The sequence below is a fragment of the Chaetura pelagica genome, unplaced genomic scaffold (assembly GCF_000747805.2).
Source record: "Chaetura pelagica isolate M959 unplaced genomic scaffold, ChaPel_1.0 scaffold246, whole genome shotgun sequence".
Taxonomy (NCBI): Eukaryota; Metazoa; Chordata; class Aves; order Apodiformes; family Apodidae; genus Chaetura; species Chaetura pelagica.
The window spans coordinates 2,488,630-2,508,215 of NW_009953647.1; the positions used below are offsets into that span (position 1 = coordinate 2,488,630).

The 19,586-nt window shown below is 35.2% G+C and overlaps 1 protein-coding gene across 1 annotated transcript in view; it reads right to left on the minus strand.

Moving 5' to 3' along the window:
• The window catches only part of KCNT2 (potassium channel, subfamily T, member 2), a 90,844-nt gene that overhangs the window by 69,259 nt on the left and 1,999 nt on the right, over positions 1-19,586 (minus strand). The window contains exons 3-8 of the mRNA XM_009999934.1: positions 13,711-13,810; positions 9,637-9,685; positions 7,691-7,750; positions 5,638-5,712; positions 5,056-5,139; positions 4,373-4,467 (exon numbers count right to left, since the gene is read on the minus strand). Of these exons, the coding sequence (XP_009998236.1) occupies positions 4,373-4,467; positions 5,056-5,139; positions 5,638-5,712; positions 7,691-7,750; positions 9,637-9,685; positions 13,711-13,810 (463 nt within the window). The remainder of the gene's footprint in view (positions 1-4,372; positions 4,468-5,055; positions 5,140-5,637; positions 5,713-7,690; positions 7,751-9,636; positions 9,686-13,710; positions 13,811-19,586) is intronic.

Below are 19,586 nucleotides of genomic sequence, written 5' to 3' on the forward strand. Positions count from 1 at the left end.
GATAATGAAGGGAACTGGAGCACTGAAATGCCTTCTTTTCTCTAACGTTACATGGGATTAATCCTTTTTTTGTTTATTTGGGTTTTTTCTGTAACACAGTGCTCCAAATCTGAAGATCCTGAATTGTCTTGTTTGGACTAGATCATTGTCTGGATTTGCTTTCATCCTGACAAGCAACTTATTCATAATGTTTCCTCCAAATTTGAAGATCCTGAATTGTCTTGTTTGGACTAGATCATTGTCTGGATTTGATTTCATCTTGATAAGCAACTTATTCATACTGTTTCCTCCATATAAGAATTTTTACTCCATAATTGACATTGAGGCTACAGGATTGACATACTATGTTTTTTCTGTAAGTCAGTGTATGGAAACATCCTAATTTTCTGATGTTGAAAGCACTGAAGGGTAAAAAATTGCAAGGTTGACCTCAGTCCTCAGTAATTTTTCAATGAGGAATAGGGAAAGTCTGTGTGGGCTTTGTAGTCTTCAGTATGAAAAAATTAAATGCCCATCTTGAACAGTTCGTAGCTACCCTCTTCCCAAGCTAATCATTCTGCACCAGTGATACATGACTAACACTGATTTTAAAAGCAAAATAAGTCTTAACAGATGATTCACTGTGTCACAGAAAAATGCATGAAATAGTAATTTACTGTTATTTGGCTTCTTGTACAGTTTACAGAAGTAATTAGTATTTCATTTGACAAACAAGTGCAAACATCCATTAGCTAAATGACACAATATATACTTTGACTAGTTCTGTAACTTTCACTAGAATCCTATCACTAAAACTCTAGCTGAGAAAGACAACCAGTCAAATGGATAGAAATGCAGTGCTGTCGTCTACATAGTAGAAGAACAACTAAAAATGTATTGGACTTAGACATACCAATTTTTTTCCCTCCATTGTAAACCATTGGGAGACTAGGAGGTCCAGCTAGGTTCTTCCCCAGCATTCTGGGTGTGCTGAGGCACTTCTAAGTGACTGGGACTGGACAGTGCCTCCACATTTCAGAGCATAACTTCAGTTCTGGCTGGAGACACAGATGGCAGAGGCACAATCCTCCTCACTGAACTTGCACCCGTACAAAGATCAGACATAAACATCTTCTAATACAAGTATCCTCTTCCTGTGTAAACATATGAGCTTTCAGAAAAGATCCTATAATAAATATTCTGCAGCAAAATTGTACTTTCAGAATTCTCAGTGGAAACATGTCAGTTCCAATATGCTTGTACATATACACCTATTTTGTACTCTGTACGGAGCTACAGGTTTGTTATTGCACAAGGAAGTAAAGAAAGCCTCTCTTTCACACCTGAGAGAAAACCTACTTTTACATATGTTAAATATATACCCAAAATTCTGATAATTTGTCTAAGGAGCATATCTTTTAGATATGAACAAATCACTGGAAAGTAGTTGCTTACAGTAAAGTAGACTTACAAAAGGTTTTGGTCTCTACTTAAAGCAGTAAGAAAGGACTTCTGCTACCGTTTCCCAGCGCACCAGTCTAACTGAACTGGTAGAAAGAAGAGTCTTTCTGGGCTTCATAACATCTTGGACTTCTTATAAAAGGATATGATCCCTATACAAAGCTGTGTGCCACCTTTTTCTGTCTGTCTCATTAAAAAAGCATGGTTTTGAACAGAAGCCTGCATTGCAAAATTATATTGACTTCAGAAGTTCTGAGAAGTAAAGGAACTAAGAAGGCCTGTGGTGTAGAATTTAATCGATACAGTGCCTGAAAGTCCTATCTCATTAACCTTAAGGGTCAGCAGGGAGGCATGGTGAGGGCAGTTATCAGCGGTGCCAAAAGCACATCATGAGCATGTCCTCATGGTAATGAATACACTCCAAGGGGAAAGTACTCTGAAACTGTAAACACTGATTTCGAGCAACTAATCTAGGCATATGAATTTTGCATTACTGAAGCTATGGTACTTTGCAGACCAAGGCAGTATCTCTAGCTATAACCAAAACATGCTTATGGAAACTGGTGCTAGCTCTGAATTTTTTTCTGCTGTGCTCCACTACATGTATGGATAAGTCTAGTACTGGCAGCCATATATATTTGGGGCAAATATAATTGTTTACTGCTTGCTGTTGCAGAAAATGTGAAAGATCAGCCTGATGAAAGCCACCCTTAAGTGGACAGATTCCAGAAACGGACTTTGCTCCTCCTTCAGCATGAGAAACTCGTGTAGGCTCTAAATGATGTCTCTTAAATGAAACACTGTCTCAAATTCACCACAGATGTCAGATAATCAAAGACATTAAGGTAAGGTAATTTTTACTGTTTTATAGAGAATTTTGTAGATATTTTTAAAATAATCTATGTAATATAAAATCATACACAGATGGGTGAAAAAGTACAAAAAATGCTGTTATGTGTGTTCATGTAAGCAACAGTAATAACTGTCTAAACAGATTTCCAGTCTTAGGCAAGGTGCAGATTCTTATACAACTGCTCTTAGTCATTCCAAAAGTGTTTCATTTCCTTAGTTATTGTGTTACTGGGTGTTTTCATCCTATTTATCTTATTTTGTAGTGTAGCAGGGTCAATACTAGGTCAGTATATAATGATCTGGTATCTGCACCTGTTGAGACCAGACTTAATTACTGTAGGTGAGCTTGCCATTTTCTCCATGTTTTACTGTCAATTATCAAAATGCCCAGTGGTGAGCATGATGTTCTGTTTAGTTGCAGCTTTTATACCTTATTCAACCAGGGATCATCACAGTGAGGTCTTAGGAAACATTCTTGTTGCTAGCTTACTTCACTAAGAACTGGATACATATTTTTTTTAGTAGTGCAGTAAAATATTGAAGTAGGTTACTAACAAAACTGAGGGCGTATTTACTGAAAAGCGCTTTGTATTGTTAAAAAGCAAAATTAGATCAAATTACAAATGTCCAAGTGCTACAGTGATAGAACTTTATGCATTCTGGCTCAAGTATTGTATTATTAATATACAATTTCCTCTTAAAGGGCCATAATATTAAATAGGAAATCTAGTCTCACAAAAATTCATTCCTGTTTAGAACTGGCAGCATTTGTCATTATGCCGTTGTGTGGCCATAAGACAAAGGGTAAAATTGGACCATTCATTTAGCCAATGGCTAGAACAAACTCCTCTTGTTGAATAAAGGACAGAGAAATACAAGACTGGAAAAGGCCATGCAATATTTTACATTGTTATTAGGAAAAGGGTTAAGCAGCACATAACAGTGGCTATCAGAAAAACGAGCTACAGAAATAAAACAAGAGAAAATCAAATCACTGTCTCCAAAATGACAGACCAAACTTTATCAGTGTGTGGACCCAATGGCACCCTGTCTGGAAAAATAAATACAGGTGATTTAGCCTTTCCACACAGAATCATCATCTCTGTTCATTGCCCCCTTGTAAACCATCTTGTAACACACACTTCCTCCACTTTTTTTTTTTTTCCATGTACGATATCACTTCTCAGGCACTACTGCTGAGAAAATTTTGTATGTTAAGTGAGCTACCAAGCTACATTATAACTACTATGCATTTATACAAACATAAGCATGACCATAGTGGGTGAAACCAGACACATGTACTCTACTTTATTTGTCTTCAGACCTCATCAACAGCAGATCCCTAAGGCATGGTATAAAAATGGAGCAGTCAAGTGGTGTATCTTGTGGACCTTTTCCTCCAATAATCTGCAGCTGACGAATTTCATTGCCAAAGTATGTTCATATTTAATGCTCTTAACAGATTTTATTCCATGGTTCCCAAACTCCTGTAAACTTAAGTTTTCAAGGTCTTGCAGCAAAAAGTTCTTCAGACTAACACATTTTGGTTGTTAGAACCTACCATCTGCTACTTCCTGTAACTTAGATTAATAAAATCTACACTTTGTGTGATCTAGATTATTTATACTGTCCCATGTACTCCTTATGGGAACCTGACTTAGTCATCACAGTGATAAGTCAGAGATCTTGCACAGTTTTCTCTATCTGTCTTATCAGTCAGAGAAAGGTGACTTCAGTATAGTTACTTCTCTGTTGGTATTCTTCAAATCTCAGTGACTATTCTGCTGAGATTGCAGTCATGGTACATATGTAAATTTGCCCCCACTCCTTTCCTCTCTACTTCTGCATCATCTCTTTCCTTCCCTATTGGGAGAATGATTCCCTTTCCCATACATGCACATTCTGTTTCCAAACCCAGTGTATCAGGACCCCTGTGGTACCAGGTGCTAACTAACACTTTCACTGCAAGTATATTGCTCTTTTCATTTCAATGCATATTTCCACAATATCTGTTTTATCACCATGTAGTAAAGAAAGAAAAGCCAGTGTATTCAATAAAAAAAGGGTTTTGGCCACTTACCAGGTGAAGATAAGACATAGTAAGGTAGATATTAAAATGAGGACTTGGTTAAACATTGCAGACTGTGTGCGTTGGATGGCTCTATGAAGATCATTCTATATTAATGGAAAATAGGTATTATTTTTGGTTTTAGATTAGTAAAGCATGAGCTGATTCTGTATAGGTATTACACAGTGCCCTCATCAAATGCAGTCATCAAATGCACTTAGGATTTGCTGATCATACAGAAGGGTGCAAAAGAGCCAGCTGTGATTCTGTGATTATTTAACTAGTTCTTTGTTCCTTCTGGCACAATTCTGATACTATTGCAAGCTGCCTTAAGGTCTGTCTGCTCATGTCTAGCTTACAAATTACAAGCTTCAAGGACCAATTAAGGCCTAGCGGTTGAGTTCCCTGTAATTGTGTATGAATGAAAGAGTAGCAAAAGAACCAGTTGTTCCAACTTTCCCTTATTGGCACAGTAACAATTTATACTAATTGAGATTTCACTTTATGTCTTTTTTTATTCTCATTTTGATGCTAAAAGCTGTTTAGCAAAGCCTGACCATTTGTATAATCTAAAAACAGGTCTGGTTAGCTTCCTATTAAAGTTGGACAGTGGACTGTGCTGCCAAGCTCCCACTAAAGACAATATGCTAAAACAAAAGAAACCCTAAAATAGTTATTTCTTTTGTCATACTTACAATCATATTCTCTAAAGCATGCTTTGCCAGCCAACAATTTAAAAATACAGGAATAAACAGGTTTCTTAGGACTGGCCAGAAAATCTGAAAGAAAAATTAACAAATTCATGAAAAGCTTTTATATTCAGGAAGAGAGTTTTCTATTCAAGCAGCAACAAAACACTTGAGAAAAATACTTATTATTAATGTGTTTCTAGTGTGGGGTATGGCTTTAAATAACATTTTTTCTTCCTTTGTGATGAGCCATATGCAAGATAATTGATAAAATAAAATCGGTCAGTTTTCAGTGCAGACACCAGAGATTCTTAGATTTTTGTATCTACTTGGTTTATTTTGTTGATTGTGCTATTGTTAGGGTTTTAGTTTTGTTTGTCCACTATCAGGGAAGAAGGGGAAAATGACCTGTATTATTAGTTCATTCAAGTAGCAAATGATCTTGTTGTTGACAAATTTCTGTCAACATTTCTGTCAATTTTCAACTTATCATCCACATAAGATTAAAATTTACTTCAATAAAAATTAAGAGTATTTGTGCAGCTATGCAAGTGCAATGTGCAAATGTAGTAATTCAACTATATTTACCGTGATGATGAAAGGAACAGCATTAATTACTTCCAAGAGAAAAGGTATTCTCAGAATTTGTTCCCAGATATTTCCCTTAAAAGAAAAGGAAAAAAAAAACAACCATATTATGTCACAGTAGGCTTACATATCGTTCTGGTGAGAAATGCATATGATATTCCAATGCCACATATGGAGTCTCTCCCACTAGCTGAATTTCAGGAAGATCATTTATCTCAGATTTAAAGACATGTCAAATGGAAATGTAGAATATAGGCCACTCTCGCCTATTTTTCCTACCGTTTATCATAATGTACCTCACAGGTAAAAATATATGCTTTTAAATCTTTATTTTTACCAGAGCAGTTGTCTGTTTCCATATGACCACATATTTACTTGCTATGACCTAGTTAGTAAGAGAGCACAATTGAAGAATTCTAATTGCATTAACTAGTCAACTAATTCTCTAAGCTAATGAAGAGCTTCATTAAATTAAGTTTTTCCTTTTTTTCAGAGAATTATATGCTCCTGTTTTCTTTTATTGCATTTTTAGGTACCTTGGAACCATACACAGGCATCATGTCTCTGCTTTTTCATTCTTAAAAGGTTAGCTTATTTTATTTTTACATGCAGTTACACACAGATTATGGAGGTAAGGTTCCTGTCTTAGGCAATTTTTACTAATTAATCCTTTTAATAATTCTCAGAAGCCTTTAATTCTAAGAAGCCTTTAAATCCTTAAAATCCTGCATTACAATGCTGTAGCTTATTAAATTGTCTAAGTAGTAGAGAGAAAGTCCAAGTACAACACAAGAGTTGCAGAGACACCTATCCAAAGGACATGCCCTTTGGATTTTACCATGAGCTCAACTGTTTTGATTACCCCTACACACAGTGACTGCCCTATAGCTCATACTAATGTTTGTTACGAATGACAAGCCACTCTGAACATCATTCTGATAGGACTTCATGGCAAAATAAAAACCAAAAGAGGAATGCAAATATGTTGTATTTTCCAAAGAAAAAATACTAGCTCATTTTCTCTTAAATTTGTTTCATTAGCCTCTGCATATTATTCAGAGGTCTGAATATTTATTTTTATTAATTCTAATCCTGCTATAGATATTAACTTATTAAGAAATAAGTATTAAAAAGAGGAATGAAATTAACTTAGAGAAATATAGCAGTATTTTATAGTCAGTTCTTCTTTCCTTTGCATTTGTCTTCTTTTATCTTTACTTCATATTTTCTCTTTTCCAGCAGTTTTGGAGAGAGAAATAAGAAAGACAACCAGGTGTTTAATATTTGAATTAGGACTGCAAGATCAAATTCTGTATTTCTGTCACAAACATTTCAATATATTTCAGGAGTTTCTGGACTTTGACCTTACTTGATCTTGCTTACATGAAATGAGAGGGCTTCCCAGACTGCAATGGAAGGTGGTGCTGATCTTCTAACCTGCCTGCTGCTAGCTACAAGATGAGGATAGTACTACTACTACTTTTCCACATCTGAACAGTGACTGAATGATTAAATGTTGGGATGAAAATCCATACATTTAAACAAGACAGTAACCAAAATTCAGTGACTTACAGCTTTACTAACTGTATATCAAGACTTCATCATAGGTAACGCAGTAACAGTGCAGCACATATCATGGCAATGATGACATGAATTTTCATTATATTTTCAGTTGCATTTAAATTTTAAAATTTTTTTTAGTTAAATTAACCATCTGATATAATAAATTTAAATTAAACACATTTCTGACTTCCATTCTGTTTATTAAATTATTATCAAATCATTGATAGAGTGGAATTATTATTCCACTCTGTTTATTAATTATTATCAAACATTACTGTTTGATCATAGATCTGGAAACAGGAACAGGGCTGCTTGTGACAATATGCTGTCCTCTACATGTTGGTTTTCTCAACTTCCTGCTTCTATATCAATGTGGACATAAATGCTGGCATTTGAATTTTATATTGAAACATGTAACTCTCTAACTTTTTGTGATTAATTATAACTGAAAGTAACTAAATGTACTTACAAAGTAACTACATGTACTTACCTTGTAGCTTAGATAACTTAGCAGCAGAGTTTCAAAGAGACTTATTACAGCCACAGAAACCTTAAGTGAAATTATAGAATATGTGTATTAATACTGGCTTCTGAAGAATATATGACATTAAGCATTACAACGAAATGTAAAAGATAATAAAAATCAGCATTTCCATGAATCCTCTGAAACCATCTAAGCTAACAGGATTTAGCATGCACTTAAATACTGTTATCTTTCTGACTAAAGCACAGGCTATGACTTCAGTCTCTTTGCTTTTTTACAAGTTATAAAACTCCAGAGAGCCTGCAGGATGGCCTTTTCATGGATTTTAGAGAGCTGCATACGCAATCTGCTGGACTGTTTCTCAAGGTTACATTGTCTGCTCCTAAAGGATATTGAGATCTTTTCACAAGACAGAGAAAGAGACAGGAGGAAGCTGCAGATAATGGACTAGATACTTTTCTGTAAGGATGTTATGGATGTATGGAAAAATCAACACTTTTTTATTTGTCTAATTCTGAAAGTTGAAAACAGAAAAAAAATTAGATTATTATTTTAAAATTTAAATGAAATGGAGCTCAACTTATCAGCTTTCACTTAGATTATATGTAGTTCGTGTATGTATTATGTATTTAAAAATATTTAAATAGTCAAATATTAAAATAGTAAAAAAATTACTTAAAACTTTGTATGTAACCATAAACCATAACCAAAAAACTTACTTCAATCCTTAGCACAGCCAATTGTATTTTAATGTATAATGTGGGAATATTCTGTCAAGATGATGTACAAATTTAGTGGGAGCCTAAAGTTAAACAAGCCTCAGGATTTCTAATTTTAAGCTAATGCTCACCACTACTGAAAAAACAGAAGAGTGCACTACTTGCACTTATAATATTACATAGAATTTTACAAGATGCTATGAATTGGAAAATTATTAAAATGTGCAATCAAAATACTACATCAGTTTCTCCAAATAAGTATTACTGTTTCATATAAACTGAAGTTGTATCTCAAATACAAAACAAATCTTTGTTGGCAATTATTGCCTCTAGCCCATTGTGAGTGTATGATACATGTGAACATGAGTATGCACATACGCATAAATCCCTATATTTATCAAATAAACTTATTAGAATAGAAACTGTAACCATAAGCAAATAAATCTCTCCATATTTTTAAATTAAATCGAATACAGTAGTCTGAATGTCTAGGTCAAAATGTATTCCAACTCTGCATACTTCAAGCAAGGAATTGTAATGTGTCTTCCATCAAGGGATCCTTCCCTTAGTAAAGCTGTGTATTACACAGAGGCCCAGACCATTTTAATGGCTTTGCACTAAGCATGGTACAAGAATATAATGGATTCAACCATTCTGGAAGCTTAAGGAATTATTAATAAAAAACACATTTCCCAGGGAGAATTCCCACAGCACTGTTCACAATTGAAAAATGAGCAGGCTTCAGGACACCGAGGATTGAACCACAAACTTCAAAAGATCTCCAAGACCCACAGAGCACTGATGTAGTGCCTCTTTTGTGACATACTCCTCTAACAGGCTTCTGTGTTACAAACTAGCTTTAGCTTTCCAGTGTATTTAACAGGAAAGCCCATGGAGCATGTTAAAGGGTAGTCATAAGCCATTATGCAATTTAAATTCGTCATTAGAGCAGAGACTACTTGACTCAATGGAACCTGACAATTCTAAGAGGAAATTCTACAATATTTTGTTATAAGCTTTAATATTTTAGAAATACATGGTAAACCCATATACATTCAAATCAGTTAGCTCAGACCAGCTTACCTTTCTGCTTTTCTTGTACTTGGTCAACAAGTAGATTTCTTTGTTTATACCAAGTTTTCCAAGTATCTTTTAACATAACTAAAATGCTATAAATCAGTATCATCTACAGTTATTAAATGGAAATAGTTAAATTGGTCATTTATGTATTACCTGTAATCCCCATAAAGGCAAGCTTCGATTCACCCAAATAATTGGAGACCTGTCCATTATAATAAGAAAACAAAAATAAAATTAATCAAAATCCGGTTAGGGTTTTGAACAAAATCAAGACGAAAAAAAACATGTATGTGAATAGAAATTATTTTTTAAAAATTCTCTGTAATAAAAATTTTAAATTGGTAGTTATCTTCTGAGCATTGACATTGCTTGTATTTCTAATCCAGAGGCAATCATTGGGTTCCCATGGGAGTAATCGCTCAGTGAAACCAAAATCTTCACTCGCTTCAGTGGCTGCTAGTTCATCCCCTCTGATTCCAGAAAGAGTAAATAATTTTGAGCTTTTGATTCTAGAGATGCAGAGGAATAATTACTTGTGGTAGGAAAAAGATCCATGACAATTCTTTTGTGTGAACTTTTTGCTATCTGTGTAATGATATAAATGCTATATATAAATAAGAATAAATAAGAATATATATTATAATATATAATAATATATATAAATGCATAGGACTGGTCTATCTTGGAAAAATGTCATGTTGTCTTAGTATCTACTAAACTAAATTATAATAGGCATTTAATATAGTACTGCTGAAATCTGGCACACTCAATGGCACAACAGTTTACTGGTAATCATTTGCTGCTAGTCATAATTGTTTTTTAAATGAGGGCATCCATTTTTTTCCAGCAAGGTAGAAGCATTTATGAAATTCAGATCTTAGAAGAGCATCCAGTCCAGCAGTTCATTATGCCATCAGAGAAACAATTAAAATATTAAAGGCAGTTCTGAATATTCAGGAACACATAAGAAATTGCTTGGGAGTTACGGAAATAATCACTATTGCGTATTAAAAAATGTCACCGTTCCAGATGGAAGTGGATTTGTCTTCCTGTTTCACTCCCCTTCCTACCATTATGTGGACTTTAGATTTCCTTTTTTAAATTACGAACTCACCAATCAATCGTTCCAGGGGTGTAGTTTTGATTGGAACAACTCCGGTTTAAGTTCTTACTGAGAGTTGTCATCCCATCCATCCAAAGTCCATTTTCATTAGCATATGTATATGGGAACACAATCATAAAAACATATGGGAGGAGAGGGATATTAATTACATGATTAAGTGTACTGTAAAATGCATGCAATAGTTAGAAACCCTAGGCAGTGGATCTAGACATTTAAAACAGTAAAATAACTTTTAGAAAGTAATTCTGTATGTTTTCTGTATCTGTAGATAAAGGACTATGAAGAATTTCAGGTTATATTTTTAAAGGTTTATTTTCTAACAGGTTCCAATTTTAGAACAAAACAACAAATACACTTTTAAAAGCTGAACTAAATACACAATAAATATTGAATATCAAGAGATACTAGAAATCGTATCACATGGGTAGGCTGGGACAGAAGAAGCACACCTGGGGAATTAAGCAGCATGTAAGATGCAGGAAAAATCTTTGCATATGAACACAAAAGTATTTAAGTATACCTGTGGTAGAAGTGCTGATGGTTTAATATTTTCTGCATACTCAGACATAACCTTGCAGTATAATACACCTATTTGGTCTCACTAGATTTCTCATATCAAAACAGTATCAGCAGCTTCTTAATGCCAGAATGTATCATTACCTGTAAAATTTCATGTCCCAGAGTTGCTGTGCTACTCTGCCAAAATTTCTAAGGATGGATTTTCTCTTCTCCATCACCATGAAAAATTTTGCAAAATCTTTACTGCTTGTTCCCTCCCTACACATTTCCTCTCCTTGAAGAGACATTCTGAGATACATCTGGAATCAAAAAATAAGGATTTTTTGCGGTTCTTGGTTTTGCAGGGAGATTTTTTTTCTGGCCCTTTTTTCAGATGTTCTAATTTCTTACAATAAATTTTGACAGAAAAAATTCTCCTGCAAAACTTCTGTACTTCCCATTCACACATCCTTTTCTCATGCACTGCTGAGTAAAGCCTGTATTCTTTAACTCACTTTACTTGGGTTTGGTTCTTGTAAAATGCAGTCTTTCAGTATTTAAGGCCATCAATTGAGAGCAAGTAAGTTAATAATATGTGGTGCTTACTAGCAATTAGAATTGAGAAGATTCAGTATATCCAGGATACAAATACAACTGAAGTACAGGATAGAATAAATTGTAATTTCTTCTACAATTGATGGTTCATAGAATCATAGAATCATAGAATCTTAGGGGCTGGAAGGGACCTCGAAAGATCATCTAGTCCAACCCCCCTGCCAGAGCAGGGTCACCTAGAGTACATCACACAGGAACTCATCCAGGTGGGTTTTGAATGTCTCCAGTGAGGGAGACTCCACAACCTCCCTGGGCAGTCTGTTCCAGGGCTCTGTCTCTCTCACAGTAAAAAATGTTTTTCGGATATTCACCTTGAACTTCCTATGCTCCAATTTACACCCATTACCCCTTGTCCTATCACTGGTCATCACCGAGAAAAGCCTAACTCCGTCCCCCTGACACTCACCCCTTACATATTTGTAAACATTGATGAGGTCACCCCTCAGTCTCCTTTTCTCCAAGCTAAAGAGACCCAGCTCCCTCAGCCTTTCCTCATAAGGGAGATGTTCCACTCCCTTAATCATCTTCGTAGCTCTGCGCTGGACTCTTTCAAGCAGTTCCCTGTCCTTCTTGAACTGAGGGGCCCAGAACTGGACACAATACTCCAGATGTGGCCTCACCAATGCAGAATAGAGGGGGAGGAGAACCTCTCTTGACCTACTAACCACACCCTTTCTAATGCACCCCAGGATGCCATTGGCCTTCTTGGCCACAAGGGCACATTGCTGGCTCATGGTCATCCTCCTGTCTACCAGGACCCCCAGGTCTCTTTCACCTACACTACTCTCCAGCAGTTCAGCCCCCAACCTGTACTGGGACATGGTGTTGTTCTTCCCCAAATGTAAAACTCTGCACTTCCCCTTGTTGAATTTCATCATGTTTCTCCCCGCCCAACTCTCCAACCTATCTAAGTCTCTCTGAATGGCAGCACAGCCTTCTGGTGTGTCAGCCACTCCTCCCAGCTTAGTGTCATCAGCAAACTTGCTGAGGGTACATTCTATACCCTCATCCAGGTCGTTGATGAAGATGTTGAACAACACCGGTCCCAGTACCGACCCCTGTGGGACTCCACTAGTCACACACCTCCAACCAGATTCTGCCCCATTGACTACAACTCTCTGACTCCTTCCTTTCAACCAGTTCCTAATCCACCTCACTTCCTGATCACCAAACCCATACCTGATCAACTTTTCTACAAGGATGCTGTGGGAGACGGTGTCAAATGCTTTACTGAAATCAAGATAAACCACATCTACCGCTCTACCATCATCTATCCACCTAGTAATTTCCTCATAGAAGGCTATGCGGTTAGTCAAACATGATTTACCCTTGATAAAACCATGTTGACTGCTCTTGATGACCCCCGGTTGGTTGTGTCACACACGAAAACAAATAAAAATAAGCAGAGTACCCAATGACCCATATAGAATATCATACTGACAATTGTAGTGTACATAGCTTATTATGAGTATAGAATAAACTTTTGGTCTCCCTCTCTTCTAAGTGTTTAGAAAAAGCAGAGGGCTAGAAAATAATAATCAATATCATCTGCAGGAAAGCTCAATTTCATGTATTTGTCTGATTTTTTCTGCAATCTGGGGCTTTAAGTAAAATTATTTAAGTAAAAAAGTATAATCCTAATATGGTTGCATAAACAGGCAACCAGATGAGTTGCAATTCTATTTTTGTATATATAAACATAAATATGCTATGTAGAATTTGTATGTAATAATGCAATAAAAAAAATTAAATTTGCACAACTATGTCTGATGCACAGCCAGGCTTATTTTAGCAGTAAAGTGAAAAAAAAAAAGTTATTTTTGTTCCTACTTCCATTCACAATTTCAGACTGGCTTTATAAGTCTTTCGAAACATATGTAAGACATAAAACCAAATCCCTATTGACAGAATATAAAACATTTATTCATTAAATTAATTTATTTCTTAGAAGTTAATGCTTTGAGAGTAGAGGTAAAAAAAGAACACATTACCATCCAAGTCCTTGTGTAGGATCATCCAGGAGCACACGAACTATGTATAAGAAACAGCTTAGTAGCTTGAGAGAAAAATTGAACAATCGTATTCTCAGACCTAGTTTAAAAATAAAATAAAATACATTAATAAATTCAGGTTCTTTAGAGTTTCCTCCACTTCTATGATAAAACTAAAAAGAATTAGAAAATCCATGCTGCAACAGAGCAAAGGTTGGTCTACCCAGTAACTTTTCCCTGATACAGGCAATTGGTGTATCATACAGAACAGAAGAATAAACCTGTCAGATACACATACAACACAACTTTGCAGTTTCTAGAAAACTCTGGGTTAAGATTCAGTCTGTTTTAATGAAAAGAACTACCTAACCATTGTTTGAAAGCTGTTCTAGGCCATTCGTCTTTCCTGATGCCATTCCTTGGGTCTTTTGTAGCTTTGCAAGTCCACTTTCTTGAAAGGGGAACCAGAACTAAATATGGTATTTGAGATAAAAGATACAGCAACATGAAGTATGCAACATGCATACTATAGGCAGAGGACATAAAATGACAAATATTCATATATTAATATCTGAAAGTCTTCATGCTGTAGCTTCTAATACAGAATATATTAATTCTATCCCATCTTATAAAATACTTAACTGTAATTATTTAACATTGAAGTTGCATAATTATGTGTCCAAGAATCAGGACATCTGAAAGTCATGCTGAATGCACAACTGAACTCAATCAATTACTTGTTCTACAGTCCATGTGAATATTGAAATATTTGTATCTAAGAGTTTTAAGTGTTCATTCACTAATTAAGTTAAAACTGTTGGCTGACTAAGGTTAAGTGGAAGGAGGTCCCTTTAAGCATTAATTTTTTTCAGTCTTGTGAACTGAGAGTCCAGTTCTGCATGGCTGAACTCTTCCGTCCAAAGCAGAATACCACTGACTGAGTCTTACACAGATATGACTTCATTTGCATCTAGTCATAATAAAGATAATATCTTTTGTTGCAGATATATTAGCAGGTCTGCTGAACTAAATATAAATGTCTCTGTCATTTAAGATCTACAGCTTTATTATGCATATGGAAAGCATACATCCCTTTTTAAGGAAATAATTATTATCTTATGGTAATATTACATACATTTTTACTTTACTCAGCCCTAAGTTCAAAACATCTATATCACTTTTTATATCTACTAGTTCCCCTCCCATTAAAATGCAATCTACAGCACAACAATCTACAACACAGAAAAACAGAAAACAGATTCTTAAATATTCTACCATGCAATTGCTGAAAATAATCTTACAGTTTATTACACAATATTGCTTATTACTTTCAACTGGTAAGTTGCAGTTATCACATGAGAACTGGATGGATTTTTACAGCATCTTGTGAACTGTAAACTGAGGGTTAAAATCCTGTGGTCCAGACCATGAGAAGTCCCACACCTGTTACTGGCAATTAGGCTTGTGGTTCCTGCTGTCCTATCAAGAATAATTAGCCACAGACTATTTATTCCTCAACAGGAGTGAAAGGTTTGAATTAGTAAATGGATGGAGATGTTGAAGGAAGGTAAGTAAGCATGTTGTCTTGTTATTATTTGACTAGGAAGAACTCTAGAACTTGGACAATGCTGTGGGTTTGTTTTGGTTTTGGGGGTTTTTTTAGCTTTTTTTAACTGTTGCTGAAGGAAGCATGAGTTGTTTGTCTGTACTCTTTTGTGGAAGTCTGCTGGAATATGAATGGTTGCCATAACAACTAGGCTTTTACAAGAGCAGCAAATAATACAAAAAGCCAATCAAAATATAACAAACAAAAACCCAAAAAACTGTATACCCCAAACCAGCAAAAAAAGCCTACCAAGATTTTTTTACTTGCAAATTTTGTGTTGTCTAACTTTCTTAGATAAGTACAAAGTCTGTTGTTTGTGTCTTACGTTGTTTTTAGCTCTGTAAAGTAAGTCTTGGTGTGAAACACTTCTGTGTTGAAAATGGCCTGGTTTCTAATCACAACTTGAAATTATATTTGGTTTAAATGCACAAAGAAAATGTTGCTTCTTTGATTAAGAACTCCATCAGTACAAGAGAAACATGCTCCTGGTGCTGTCTTAAACTTTCAAATCTTGATCTTCAAAGATCTAGAACTACTTAGGTATTCAAATATTTAAGTTCCATAGATCTATTCTAGGCTATTCCTGAAAGTGCTTCAGGCTCTGGCTATTTCCTGAGGAATAGCTCTTGCCCCCAGAATATAAGGCAGTGTTTTCACATCAGATGTGCTTTCATCTAAGGGTTCTAATTAACATAGATATAGAGCATGTATCACAGGCTGGGTTATATATAAAATAAGGCAGGAGGATACATCTTTGTACCATGTGTGAATGGTTTGGGTGTTACATTATAAATATGGAAAAATGGACTTAAGTCTGCTCTGTTTCAGAAGGTCATCTCTCCTAGTTCTGCATACCTCAGCCTTTAGAAATAGGATATGCTGTCAGAGGGACTGTATTTTGTCACCCCTGTTAAAGCTTTAATAATTAATGTAGTGCTACCAAATAAGTACATTCTCTGGTTGAAATCTTCTGTAGCCTCCTAAGTTAGCGATGTCACCTCTGAGTTAGAAGATACATATTTATTCTATCATAGAGAACCAGGATTTCAAGTACGGGAAGGAGGGGAGAAGTCTCTAAAGAAATCATTTTAAATAGGCTTTCATTTGTTACTCTGTTATAAAGAAGGCATTTCATATTTCTGTTTGCTTCCTGACTATTTTTGTCCTCTATTTTACATGCTGTCAGCAGATCAACATAGTCTGCTTGACTTAATTTCTATTTTTCCATTCACAGCCAGATTGTTAAAGTAGCAGGGTCATTTGCACAAAATATCTTTATGTTTTGGCACTGGTGCTTGACACTTACACTCAACTACATCAATCGTACACTGTTATCCAGTTATGTATTGTTTAATGAGATTCTAAACTTCACTGTGACCATGTAACCATGATGTTACATCATTTGTCTTCTTTAAAGAAGAAATTGGTAATAACAGTTCAAAATCTGTTTGTTTTGTGAAATAAATATGTCAAAAGTTAATGTTTCCTTCCCAGATTGAACAAGGGTTTTTTTTTGGTTGGTTGTTTTTTGTACCTCACCAGTACTGAATCTGACTTTCATCTTGTTTAATACATTCTTGGTATTTCCCTAAAAGCATTTTTGGAGAGTAATTCTCAGATTTACAGAGCCAATCTAAATCAAGGAGAAAGTGACAGAGATAGCAGCTTTTGGATTTTATTATCAACTTCCATTCATTATTCCTGTCTCATAAGTCTCTAACATTTTTGGTTATTAGCAAAATCACGGCTGTAGCAGCTAGCTTTAGGAGCTGGATCAAAATATATTGTTAATAATTAATATCCTGGGGATAGCTATCATTTATTCCTTCTCTGCTGAATTGAAACTTCACTTATTTTTCCCTTTGAGATTTATTTTAGGTTGTGATAATGCAGTGTGTGATCTTGGCAAGTACAAGCAAGTCATACCAATATATCATCTTCTCGCACTTTTTTTTGGGGGGAGGTGAGGGTGTGTGGTGTGCTGTGCTGGCTGACACCCTTATAAAATGCTTTTCATGCATTGGTTGAGCTTGGTTAGACCTTTGCTTGCAGACAATCGAGTCAAAGCTAGGTTCACATTAGACAAAGATGAAGGCTTGTTTTGTAAGTTTATAGAAATACTTCCAAAACTAGAATAATTAATGAAACAGTTTGTATTTAATGCTACCAGTCTGTATGTGATTTACAACAGTATTCTGTGGAAAATTCATATAAATTCTAGAGTTCACTGCTCTGGTTGACAAAACTAAATATTACTCTCTGAAAGTGTTAAATTTGCCTGTGAAGTCTTAAGGATTAGCAAAAATTGTTTGAACATGTGGTTTGATTTTAGTTATACTATCTGAAAATTTGCTGATATTACTGACAATTATCAATGATAGCAGCTAGATCTTTAGTATGTGATGGAAGGTTTTCAGTGCTCTCACTGAATGCCAACTCAGATCTAAAGGGCAATATCTTCATTCATCAACTCCCTGATATCTCTGGGCAACAGAATCCCCCAATTTCAATGAAGGATTGAATGAGTACACTTGAATAAGAGGCAGGTACTCTTTCAGCAGCAGGTTTTTGGAGACTATTTTAGCAGATTCTGGTTGTGAGTATTTGGACAAGAACCAAGATCTGCATAAGCAGGAGTGTTTGATTGAACTTAATAATTCTGAACACTCTGGGAATTTTAATTATTTTTATTCAATCCTTTAAGAATTTTGCTGCATTTCCTATTTGTTTCTCCTGAAAATTACTTTGTTTAGTGTCTAATTACTGCTTAAGCTTCTTGTATCCTGAGAACCAGTAGCAGTGGGTTTCTCATGGGAAGTGGTATGCCCATGCCTTATGTTCCTTTAAGTACATTAAGCACCCTCATTCTCCAATTTACTTTCCATGAACTGGCTGCACAGTTCAACAGAAAAGGCATGCCTCATTTCTTGAGTTTTCTTTGGAATCCTCTCCTCTGGACTTGTCAGAAAAATAAGATGCCCATAATGACACTGTCTCTTCTAGTTTAGGATGCTTCTTTGCTTTGTCTCTAACTCCATTATACGTTATATAAAAAATATCAGAAGTCAAAGGCTATAAAGATATTAAATACTTAAAGATATGTAAAGTCACAGGGAGAAAAGTAGAAGAGAACTAAAACCATTTGAAAAGCTGTAGTGCAATTAAATTTTAAATAATTTAAATTTAAATCTAGTTTAATTCATTTATCTCTAACAAGAATTAGAAATGACTGAGGTTGTAAGGGAGTTCTGGAGGTCATTTGGTCCAACCCCCCCAGCTTAAGTAGGGCCACCTAGAGCTGTATGACCAGGACTGTGTCTAAATGATTTTTCAGTCACTCTGTGGAGGGAGTCTCCACAACCTACACACAAGAATTTATGAGCAAAAGTTCATTCATACAACACAGTTAGATTTGTAAACACAGAGTATTAAATTGTTCTTCACACATCTCCATTTTTTGTTCTATGCATACTGGGTGTTTGTACACATTCTTTTCATATTGTCAAAATGCAGTGAGAGGGCTCCAAAGTGTGCCAATACAGACCAAGACACTTACTTTAAAATCTTCATTAGAAAATTAATTTACTAATCAAACCTAGTTAAATGTATAATAAGGTGAAAAAACCTGTGTCCCATCTGAGGCCTAGAAGAGCAGATATTCTGAAGGCTATCCAGATCATTTACTAACTGAAGTAGTCCTCTGCTTTCTAAGCTATTTAGGTGCTTGAATTAAGATAACTTTTTTTCCTATGTATCTATGTAAGTGTCATAAATAAAGATTTCCCCATGGATGAACCTCCAGCAGCTTTATTAAACTTGATTCTCCAGCTGGAAACTGGCAAATAATTCCAAAGCTCAAATAAAAGATATAAGTTATTCACAGTACAGTGCCTCTTTGTTTTCTTCTTTTTTGGGGGGCTTAGGGGAATACTTTGCTTTTCAGATATGGGAAGCTAGAAAAGCTTAGCCAATAAAAAGATCATGTGCTGGGATGTGAAACTAGTATTTATTTAATACTAGCTTTTGCAGAAAGAAGATCTTATGGTCTGTCTTATTTTGGAAACTTGATCTAGTCTCCCAAAAATTTTGTTTGGTTTTTCAGATGGGAAAACCAAAAAAATTAAAAGTTTTTTCTTTTCTCTTTTCTGTCCTTTACCAGACACAAAGCCATGGAAACATCTTAAGTGTATTATCAAAGACCAAAGTATATTTTTTTCTATTTGAAAAGCTTTATACATAAAATTATTCTAATTTTAGTTCTTTACAGATG